The 12,219-nt window shown below is 38.3% G+C and overlaps 1 protein-coding gene across 1 annotated transcript; it reads right to left on the reverse strand.

Annotated features, from left to right (window-relative positions):
* Positions 1 to 4,730: 4,730 nt before the first annotated feature.
* On the reverse strand, positions 4,731 to 7,538 carry LOC140228453 (uncharacterized). The gene is made up of 3 exons (XM_072308669.1): positions 7,422 to 7,538; positions 6,087 to 6,335; positions 4,731 to 5,048 (listed from the first exon to the last, which is right to left on the reverse strand). Exons 1-3 carry the CDS (start codon positions 7,536 to 7,538, stop codon positions 4,731 to 4,733), a joined length of 684 nt encoding a protein of 227 aa, XP_072164770.1.
* Positions 7,539 to 12,219: the final 4,681 nt, after the last annotated feature.

Raw genomic sequence — 12,219 nt, forward strand, 5'->3', positions numbered from 1 at the left:
AAGAGAAAAACAATGGTGTTCACTCATGCGTAAAGTTTCCCGTTTTGTTGACCTACCAGGTTGATAGCCAATTAAATTATCTTCAATATATTGTTTAATACATTAGCTTTCAGCCAAATATTTTATGAGAAATCTAAACTTGAAAAAGCGTTTACTTTCTTTTTTTTGCCGAGTGTGTATTATATATATATTCTCATACATCATATTCATGTCCTTGATCACATCACCACTTACCTGCCAGTGTTCTTGATTTAACTATGACGTTTGAGTGGTGGAAATGATTGATATGAGAAAAAAAAGTGACAGATATTGATGTATGATTCGTCAAACTTTATTTAGACGTCGACGAGAGTGCAGAACATTATGCTGATGGGTATCTGCTGATGGAAATGGAGGAAGTCAAAAAGCCCGGGAGACATGCTTTATAAAAGGTCACTCAAACAATTCAAACTTAGATGGAAAGACCTCCTCACAGTTTACAAGGGGTACGTTAGACCAGTGGTTGAGTATGCCTGTCCAGTTTGGCATCCCGGCCTCACTACCAAACAACGAAACCAGCTAGAAAGGATTCAAAAAAGAGCCCTCAGAGTCGTGCTTGGACATTTATATGAGACATATGATAATGCCCTGCAAATAACCAATCTCCAACCCCTCTATGAAAGAAGAACGGATTTATGCAGTCAGTTCGCAAAATCATTGTTAAAATCACCCCATTTTCGAGAATGGCTGCCCACTCCTAGACAAAACCCATACACTAGCTCCCTGAGGAGAGCCGTCCCATTCACTGGTATCAGATGCAGAACTAACAGGTACAAGAAAAGCCCCATACCATTCCTAGTGGACCTAATGAACAAATGGTAATGTACAGGTATGTGCATTGATGCACATTGTATGCTGAGTTTTAAAGTTGCAGTTTCTTGCGTACACATTATTTACATGTCATTTTGTTTTTGTATATTTGAAATTAGTAACGTTTTGTGATTTTACTACACAACTCATGTCAGGTTTACTCCCGTCTGATGGTATAGCGCATGATTTTCATGAAACACAATGCGTTTACAAACTTGTATTAGATATCAGACTTTTTTGGGGTGGGGGCTTGTGTCATTGGGCCAGAGTCTAAAGGTTAATGGTTAAGAGAATAGGAAGGAAGCAAGTTATGTTTCTGTAATTTTCAATACACGCATGTATGGTGTAAAGATTTGGTGAAAGGTCAAGGCTCAACTATTTAATGTTGGAATCATATCATCACTACTGTTGTTGCATAATAATGTTCAGACTCGCTTAGTGTATTTATTTTTGTATATATTTTGACAATCAAAGAACTGGTACGAAGATTTCATAATTTTAAGTATTTAAATGCAGAAGTTTATATAGAAATATGTTTGTTAGTATTTGTCCTTCAACTGAAGAGCAATATATGTGCTTACATCTGTATGTCCATTTTGTTTGAATTGTCTTGTTTTTATATTTATCCAGACGCATACAGCTTCTTTCCCTTTCTTTCCTCCCTTTCCCCCTCTACTCACTCCTCTTCTCCTTTATCCTTACATTCCTCCTGCTCTCTCTTTGTGCCTCCCTTTTCTTCTCCCGTAGCCTTTGTTTTCTTTGTTCTCCTGTCTCCCCCTCACTCTGTTCCTGTCTCAGCCTCACACTACATGTAGCATCTTCTATCTCTCAACATTCCTCATTCCACGCCTCCTCCCTTATCCTTCTATACCCTTTTTATTAGCTTAAAGGGTTGTGATACGTCACTAATGGAGGAAATAAGATACATGTATGTAAAACGTTTTTTTTTTTCACTCAACTCTGTTTTTGTTCCAATATACAAGTAATTTATATACTGAATCTACTTCCACTACTGATGTACCGATGATTTGTTTTGTTGTTGTCGTAATGGTTGTATTTTGTTCGTGTGTTGTATACAAATGTATGTAAGTTATTTTGTCTCACTGTATTTTTATCGATGTAAATCAGACACAATTCAGCCGTTCGGCTGCGAAGTTTGATCAATAAACCATTCCATACCATACAAAAACCGAAATGTTTTTTTTACTTATTTCCGACTATATAGGGTCGGGATTTACTCTGCTCGATACAGTTGCAGGTAAAATACTTTCAACATCTACCACGATATCTTACAGACGCAAAGTTCATGCTAATAGATAAGTCGTATACATGAAACAATCAGAACATAGTCTTTTCTTATTTTATGAAGGATGGCTCCACTAGTGAAACACCCTATGTTGCGATATATCATATGGCGGAACGTGAAAACAATAATAACGACTGTTTAATCCTGATTACTAGTAGTGATACTGATAAGGGCGTACATCGTTATAGCATGTAAAAGAGAAGGCGATGTTCTTAAGTCATAACACATTCTTTTCATTTTTGGATAAAATATCCTTGAGAGAAGGTCATTTAGCTCACTTTATTATTTTTTTTTACGAGAAGTGTATGGTATTACCATAAGTGCTTCTTACTATTTGGGTTACAAGTCGATAAAACCTTACGGCACCGCACGTAATAGGAGGTTGGCGATAGGAATCTTCGTATATCTCTGCAGCCTTTGGCTTAAATGGAAGAAAAAGAAAGCTTCTTTATTTATCTGTTGTAGATCCGCATCAGATTAAATGTGATGCATAAAGGAGCAATCCATAAATTTCTAATTTCTAATTTCAAGCTGTCTATTAATGATCTTGGGCAAGTTGAGATCGAAGGGACGGAATAATTCCTTTTCTCTTTTTAATTTGTAACAGTTATACGTCATTAACCTTTCAATTGCTGGGTGAGTTCATTTTTTTTTTTAATTACTGTGTTCACATCTTTATTACTTGATATGCTTCACCCTTTAACCTTCGGATTCCATTGATGGAGACCTTGAGATGCACTTCGTAATACAAGTCCACAGTCATACATTCTGGACGGGCTAATTCCCCATACTTTCGTCTGGGTAGTCAGTCAGATGAGGTGTCCCAGAATTGAGAAGTGACGTAGCCAAAGGTCACAATAATCCCGCAATTTGTTATTCTTCAATTTGAACAACTAAGGAATTACCGAGGTAAACACTGAGGGGAAAAAACGTCATGGTGACATACTAAGCATTGAGTGAGAGAAGAATCAACACATTTGCTCTTTAATTGTTCGTCGTTATGCTGAGTTACAATATTTTCAATCATTTAATATGCATATTCTCCGCTTTTTCCGTAATGTGAAGAAATTGTCGAAGGCTAGGGGTAAATCGCGCTGCTTCTTAGAAGATTCAGAAGTATGGATTTGCTGTGAATCTGAAGTAATGAGTGGGACAAGGTTTGTCCTCCTTTCGAAGAGGGTTCATCCTGTAGTGAACTGGCCGAGAAAGACGAAATACGATAGCATCAGAGGGATGACTCTACAGACTGTCGTCAAACATTCGTTGGTTGGTTTCCTTCTCTTTGTGAATCACTCACGTATCAGTGCCCCTTGACTCACATCTTTTAAATTGTTTCTAATGTTATATTGAACATGTAGCCAAAATGCTGATTATATTCTTAGTGATTTTTGGGGGTTGTTTTTTAAAAGTAATTAAGTAGTTCATACTTTCCCTCGATATCTCTAAATTTTGATCTCTCAATTTCACTTGCATTTCTGATTTTATTTCTCAGATATCAATTACTCCTTATGCAACTCTTTATTCATTCTATTGCCATAAGTCATCAAACTATGACAGTAATGTCGGGGAAGATTATCTTTTAATATCTCAAACGAATGGTCTCTCACCCATGATTACAAATGTCTTCTTTTGTACATTACTTTAGCTCGATCTAATGATTGTTCAGGGACCTTTTTTTGTCGCAAAAACTCTTTCTTAAAATCTACAGTGACAGCGTAATTCATTGGGTACAATGAAGAATGTGTCTGCAATTAAAGAAGACATTTGAAAATGTAATTTAGCGTAAACAAGAGCTGATGAATTTGACAAAATTGGCAAGCGCTTAGTGACATGACATGAACTTTTGTCTGTCAATGCGTTTCAAGCAGGGTGGGGGGGAGGGGGGCTGGTACAGGCGCGGCAAGGGGAAGTGATCTTGCCACTTATAATTCTGAAAATTCACAAAGTAAGAATTATCAGAAACTGGTTATTTTCTCATAGAAATAGGTAGAGATAAGGTCTCCCACTTGAGACAGGATGCCACAGACTTACACCCATTGTGAATCCCACGCACTCATATTTTGTATGGATGTATGAAGTGTGCACATACTTTCCAGGGTCTAAACATTTGCATCAAGTCGTCGCCCATCCGGCAGAAGAGCCTTAAGGCTTTGCGCTCTGGACAAAAAGAAAAAAATCAAAGAAAATTAATGGAAACATCATATGACAGAGCCTTTCAAATCTCTGTCGAATTATGTCACAAATCAAAGTTCGATTTTTCTGTTGTTGTTGTTGTTGTTGTTGGCGTTGAAATATCGCTAAAAAGTCTAATACACCGAACTTTTCTCATTAAAAGAATTGTATTTTTAGAGTGCAAGTCTGCGTCATTAGCTTATCATAACAATAGGGAGATTATGTATAGAAGTATTACGCACAGACTTGCAGGAATTGCACGACTAATTAGCTGTCGTAAGCAGTCATGATAGTCTTTTCGTATTCTTCTGTAGCACGTTGGTGACCATGGAAGAAGATGCGATTTTAATTAGCTCATAGCGCAACCTTCCAAGATCATTTCGTTGTGGGTTATTAATTTTGGTCAAGACGTGTCATTAACCGCGCACGCGCAGCACGTTGCCAATGCGATATGTCTCCAGCGATAATCCGTCTCGTCCTTCACTCGCGCCCAGGCGATTACCCAAGATTTCAGCGTGATGCACTTCGAGTACGCTGCGTCCGTTGCCGTTGAGGGCGTGGGGAATCCATGACAACGTTGGCCGTCCTCCATACAGCTGGTCTCCCAGAAAAATTGTCCACTACTCACTTCCACTTGCTCGTTTTCCACTGTGATCCCATTCGTCAGTTGAACCCATCCACTAACAGATTGACAGGCTCGAACATATTGATTTTCCTTGCGCTGTGTACCGAGAAGAAGAACCAGATAGAAAATGAGATACAATCGAACCAGACAATACAGTAGTATGATTTCACTTATAAAAGGGAAAAAAATGCGTAACTGGGACACAGCTGCACAAGAAATAGAAGGAAAGAAAAGTTATCACAAGAGATATGAATACACAATCAGACTTTAAAAATGACCTAGATGGGCTAACTTCACATGACCTAAAAGTTATCGCTAGCATCAGTAGGGCTATTGTCGTGAACAATCATGGGGGCTTTCTATTTTTCGTAAGTGTGCATTTAATATCTTGCCATATTGCCATTACAGAGCAAATTGCCCCGAAGTCCATTCTGCATCCTGATTTTGATTCTTTTTTTTTTTTAAAGACTGAAATCATGAAGGTAGCCTGAGTTTGATTTAGACAAAGTAGGCCTACCCATGCGGGAAGTCACATAACTCGCACACCCATATAAGTATACTTTATCATGTTCTTAATCATGCACTCAATACAGTTCGCTTGAGTGAGGCAAGTTTTCTGGGCCGGCACAACCGGGGGCCGGGGGCTCGCTCGGCCCCACCCCACTTTCCCTCCCCTCCCCCCCCCCCCCCACCCCGGAAGTGGCACCGGAGAAATGGGGTAAAGCCTGTTTTTCTTTTCTTCTTCTTCTTCTTCTTCTTCTTCTTCTTCTTCTTCTTTTCCTCCTCCTTTTTCTTATTTTATTTTGCATGTCAGCTGATTAAGTAGCGCCAGAAAATTGCGCCCAATCCTTTTCTCTCTCTCTCTCTCTCTCTCTCTCTCTCTCTCTTGGAGGGGGGTGGGGACTGGCTTATCAAAAGTGGCACCAAAAATATAAACTGCCCCCTCTTTCCTCCTATTAAAAACGCAGCACTGGCACTGGTTTTATAGTTTTGACTAATGCATGAACAACTCATAGGAAGCGATGATATTCCCTCTCAGTCAACAGCACCTCTGACTTCGAACCTTCGGATCTTAAACTCTAGTGACCTTCTAAACCGCGTGATCTTTCTATGAATTCCTCTAAGAAGCTCTACCTTAAACACCCTCAGGTACTGCTCTTTTGCGGTAAGCTCGATGAAATCTGCACTCTGGTCGGGAATGTGTGACGGCCTGACCTTGGAGAAGGCGATCCTCCTCATGTTGGCTTCGCTCATGGCGGGCATCTCCAGAATGTCGTAAATCGTCATGCCGTCCGGTAGATGGCGCTCTTCCGGTGGGATGTCAAGAATGTCATGGAACGGCTGCGGCACAGTGTCTCGATTGATGCTGTCTGCTCGAGAGCGCTGTAACAGTTCGCAAAGAGGGTGTTATGAAAGGGTTTTAGTCAGCTTGGTTCATTTTTCTTATTGACGGTGGCCTATATACAAGCATTTGCTCTAAACTTAGAAGATGTTTTGAGCAATTTATACATAAATCTGTGAAATTGAAATTACACTCACAGACACGCACACACACACACACATAAGTCACAATTAGAAATCATGGTTGTTATGAGGACACGGTCAAATCAACCATGAATTGAATGTTTCAAATACTCGTCAATTTGTGTCATATAATCATTGAAATGGCAAAGAGTATTTTAAAAGAGACATTTTGCACCATCTGATTTATGTAAATTTCAGAACATGTAGATTTCCAAATAATAAGTTCTTACGCATGTTAATCACATTCAGTTCAGTTCAAAAATACTTTATACAATGTAATTCAATTCAATCTTATCTTATTCCCACCCAGCAAAATGTAGTATATACATATTTTTTGTGTGTAAATTTGACAAGTATTGATATTGTTTAAAATCAAGTCATGAAGTTCAGCATAAAATGTGTTCGTGAATGATAACATAACAAGAGAGACAATGCATAAAGTCCAAGGGTGACAAAAAGGTAAAGATAAAATTTGTAAAAAGAGTGATCTTCTAAAACGAAAAGATGTATATCAGTTGATAAACAATATGCAAATAACATATTTATTCAAAACTTGTATATATGCAGCTAGAACATTAATTTTGTCAGCTGATATTATGTATGAAAATAATATATTGTAAACAATACTTATTTACATAATTATACACATATACAATATGCATATATACATCTACACTCACAAAAATGTTCAGACAAAAAAATGCAGTAACGCAGTGTTGTAGCAAGAACAAACAACAAAAGTGACATCACAACACCACGAAGAATGAGGAGAAAGGAAATGGAGTAGAAAAGAAAGACAAGAAGTCTGTATGATAGAACACACCACTCCATCGCCATGACAGGTGAAAGCAAGAAGGTCATGACAAAAAAAAAAGCAATTTGATTATCCGAAATCGGCTGAGAATAGGGCGTAATGCTAGAGTCACACACGGTCGGATTTCGTACCGGGTCCATAAGGATATTAAAACCGTATCGACCCGATTCGAGCAGTAGAGACCCGCATTGACCCGCATCGTAACCCGTGTCAATTGCTTCTTCAGCATTCCTTCCCATCTCCTGCATTTTCGTAATTTCAGAATGGTTTTTTTTTGTGTGCTTTTTTCTTTTTCACCTTCTCATTTGTATATCTATAAATTCCACTTATCATATTTTGTAATATTCACATATAGGAGCCCTATATGTATTTATATTTTATGTGGAAGGAAAAATGTATTTACAAGTTCTGTTGGAGATGGAAAAAATAAATGAAAAAGAAAATGAAAAAAAAAAATCATGGTGGATTCCGGGGGCAACGATACGGCGGTGAAAAAGTTTTGGTCATGTTCAAAATTTTCTCACGGATTTCAATTCCGTATTGATATCCGAATTGACCCGGTTCGAACGGCATTGACCCGCATCGACCCGCTGCAACCCGCAAGGTAAAACAGTACGGACCCTTGCCGGATACCGCATTGCCTTCATGCAACGGATGATGACAAGGTTTAGGGTCGGGTCGAAGCGGGTTGACACAGGTCGATAGGGGTCGAAAAGAATTCAATTAAGGATTTATTAAGCGGATTTTTATACGGTTCGATATGGGTCTATACGGGTCTCTACGGCTCGAACCGGATCGATACGGTTTTAATTCGTTATGGACCCGGTTCGAAGTCTGGCCGTGTGTGACTGTAGCATAAATTACCTTCCATTCCGGCACTAATCCGGCTCATTTTCAACCGGATCAAATCCGTTTTGTGACCCGGCCGTGTTTGACTCTAGCATTAGGGTGCCTCGAACACTTATAGGGCTTTAGCGGAAACTTAACGCCCTTATCATTCTCATCCGACGCATGCAGTTGAATGTTGTATGAAGAAGGCAAATGCGTTCTTCAGTTTGCATTAATATGCAGTGAACCTATATAGAAGATCGTTTCAAACTATTATTTAAGATATTCCAAAATCTGGGTTCTGGTTTAAAGGAGACCTCCGGATGATTTTCAGATTTTTACATTTGAACAGCTATAAATTATTATACTGAGTACAAAGTTTCAGAATTTATGATAATTGGGATGAAGAATAAGAATATTTTCAAAATTTAGAACAATCGGAATGAACAAGGATTGATGACATAGCAGATTCACCATAAGAATGCATGAGTTGGGGCTCAAGAAAGCAGAACAAAAGAAGAAGACATGCATAGATTATAAACTCGTAACCAAGCGGTATTGTTGTAATGGAATTACGCTGCTACATTTCTGAAATAATTATGTGAGCCTCCTATGTCATCATCCGTCTTCAGTGTAATTTGTTTAAGGTTTTTCAAAGTATTGTTTCTCTGCTCAAGGACCACAATAAATTCCACAAATCTATACATGGAGTTGTCGATTTATGTACTACATGATGTGAAATATTATGAAAATTGTCTGGAATGCTCTTTAAACATAATGCATTTTGGCTATATACACACACTTCTCTTTAGGGAGATGTAATTCATAGGATCGTTGCGTGAGAAAGGTTTGTATTGTTTTTGTTTTTTGTTTGTGTTTTTGTACTTTGGTAGTGCTGATTCTGAGTACAAGATGCATTTTTACAATATTCACAGGGCACAACGAGTGAATCAGGCGCAATTGTAACCTTCAAAGTAGCAACTGACCAGAAGATACATGTGCACATGAGCATGTAACGTAAAATACTACCCTTCCACCCAAAAATATGCCGTGCTAACAAACCTCTGGAATAACGAATCTTATTTCATAATGGGATTAACGAACCTTCGGAATAACGAACTGTAACCATAATCATGAGAATAGGGTGTGAAACAAAATGCTCATACTAAGGAATGTCAAGGAACTAACGAATGAATCTTGTAATTTGTGTGTGGGTGTGTGTGTGTGCGCGCGCATGTGCGTGACTCAGTGTAAAGATCTATCCCTCTATCATAATCTGAATTATGCGGATAACATTAGTGGTAAATTCGGAGCGGGACTGCAGCATACTCACAAAAATCTACGCTGATATTATCTGCACTATTATGCACATCGTGGCGAGGGACTTGGAGTTTGAGAAAGCAATCTAGAATAAGGTCGAAGGTGCGGTCAAAAGGTCACATTTTTCCCGCACGCAGTATGAGACGGGCGTGTGCCCTTTTTCATAGCGATTATCCGTCTCCAACTTTCAGGCTTATCTTTTTTTGTGTGTGCATTATTTTCAGAATTTGTGAATTTCTATTGAATTGACCGCATTACTCTTATGCGGAGACTTTGGGGATATATTATTGTGCAAGGGGTATAATACGTAGATGACTCTTTGAGAGCTCCGGATGGTTAGAAAGGCAATAGTGTTCATGATTTATCGGAAGGCTTCTCATTCCGCCAGATGCGGATTAAATGATAATCCAACGAAATCTAGGATAAGATCCATCAAGCTCATGTAGCACGACTGAACTGGGATTAAGCCTGCATGGCTGGTAACCTACTTCACATGCACTACACTGCTATACATTTAACCCACCAAGTCCTGGCAGAAAATTTTCGCTGAAATTATCAGCCTATCATCATTAAGTTGGCAACACTAAATTCTCACTGACATACTCCGTATAGGGGAAAACTTACAAGAGACAAATTTGAATGCATGCAATCTGTCCAAAGCATACTTATTAATTATTATATCTTGTCTCAGCAATTATATAAAAAAAAGTCTTGGGTTTGTTTGTTTGTTTTCATTTTCCAATCGACACGATGGCTAGACTGCCCACATTCAACTGCACGAGCTGGTCTTCCATCACTGTCCATAGGGGGTGGGGCAGTTGTACTTGAGGCGGGCCAATTCACCGGATAGTTCACCCTGCTCCTTGCCATGAGTGACTAAAGCAAGATTTTACACAGGACCTCCATTCCATGTCCAGCTGAGGGCCAGAGTGTTTTGCCTCCGCTAGTGGGGACTTCACGATGGCACACAATATATTGCTCAGTAAGACTCACTTGGATTCGAACCTGAGCAATTCGATTGAAAGGTAGATGAGCTAAAGACTGACCTTTGCCGTCCTACAGTAACAACAAGGAATTGTTTGTTTGTTTTTTAAGCAAGAGCAGAGTAAATACACACATACATACACACACAAACACGCACACATACACACATACTGTTATATATCTATAAATGTAATTGTGTATGTTGGCTGGGCAATCAGAAATATCTTTTTTCTACTCTAAGCTGAGGAATACATGTTAACGTGATAATCTATTTTGCATGACATGAAATTAATGTAATCGGAATGTAGTCATTCAAAGATGTGAATGTCGGTACATACAACTCCAAGTATGCAATGTCATTTTGCCTGTCTGTTTATAAACGAAATGGGAATGACCGCAGCAGCTACGAAATGCATTAAAGAAGATCATCTAGCCGGCGCCACGGGCGTCCCATGTTTAACACGCTTGACGAAGCTCTAACGTAGTGACATCGCCGATCTAATCTTTTCTCAAACCCTCAAAATAACGCCACCAATGACACAGATACGATCAGTAAGACTAAATATGGCGAGCTAATGACATCTTAATGCGTTCCGGAGATGTAGAAGCATCTCCAACACCATGTGGTGATTAGATTTATCCTTTTCACAAGTACTAATGAGGAATACATGCAATCGAGTGGGTTTTTTTTTTCTTCTTCTTCTTCTTCTTGCCGACAGTTCACATATTTCAGCCGAACTTCCTTTCAAGTAAAATATTGTTATATGTAAAGGACACTTCCTCTTCAGAAGGGAACGTTACACAAAGATAGGCAGAAATTTGCTCTTTCTGCTTCAACCTTTGCATTAATAGTTGCTATTTTTGTAGCAGGGGTAAAACAAGGAGGTATGCATAACAAAATGAAGGGAAGACAGTACACAAGGAGGAAGAGAACGTGCTGACCCACATTCGGAGAGGGAAAAATGCACCAGGACTAAACTCTCTACATCATAGTCAACAGTCTAATCGAGCAAAATAAACAAAGTTTTTTTCAAGTTTGAAAAAAAAAAGAATGTCATCTCACATCTCGAAAATAATGTTTATTGGTCATTGCCTCAAGTAATACGTATAAAAAGTAAAACAATTTTTTATATGAAAAAAGAACTTCTCATAAATAGATTTAAGTCTTTTTACCATTCATCACAAAAAGAAAATGCCCCCTTGGGATTGAATTTCATACTGTTATGTAATAACAATGCCCATGAAATGAGTCGATTAACCGTAAGAAGAGATGGTAGCTTTTCACTCAGTTTTTTTTTTTTTTTTTTTTTTTTTTTTTTTTTTTTTTTGATGATCAAAGTTTGAATGACTCCGATAGCGGTTATTACACAACTGTCGAGTTCAATGCACTGATAAAGCAAAATATATTTCAATCATTTCTTGATTCGTTTAGTCTTCTTCACATCGATGTCAGAAGTTTGAATAAGAATTTTGATTCTATAGAATCATTTCTTTCCTCTTTACAAAACTTTCAGTTTAGTATAATTGGTATATCAGAAACATGGTCGCCACCAATATTCAACATAGAGCATTATCGAATATATCGTTCCGATCGTTACTTGGGTAAGGGAGGTGGGGTTGCTTTCTACATTGAAAATAACATTGATTTGAAAGTCAGTCATGATTTACATATCGAGGGTACTGAAGATATTTTTGTTGAAATTCTGAACAGTAAAGCAAAACATATAATAATATAGGTATTACATATAGGTCCCCAAGAAATAATATTGATTGTTTTTTAGAAAGTTTTGATCAAAT

This window comes from Diadema setosum, chromosome 5 (assembly GCF_964275005.1).
Source record: "Diadema setosum chromosome 5, eeDiaSeto1, whole genome shotgun sequence".
NCBI classification, from domain to species: Eukaryota; Metazoa; Echinodermata; class Echinoidea; order Diadematoida; family Diadematidae; genus Diadema; species Diadema setosum.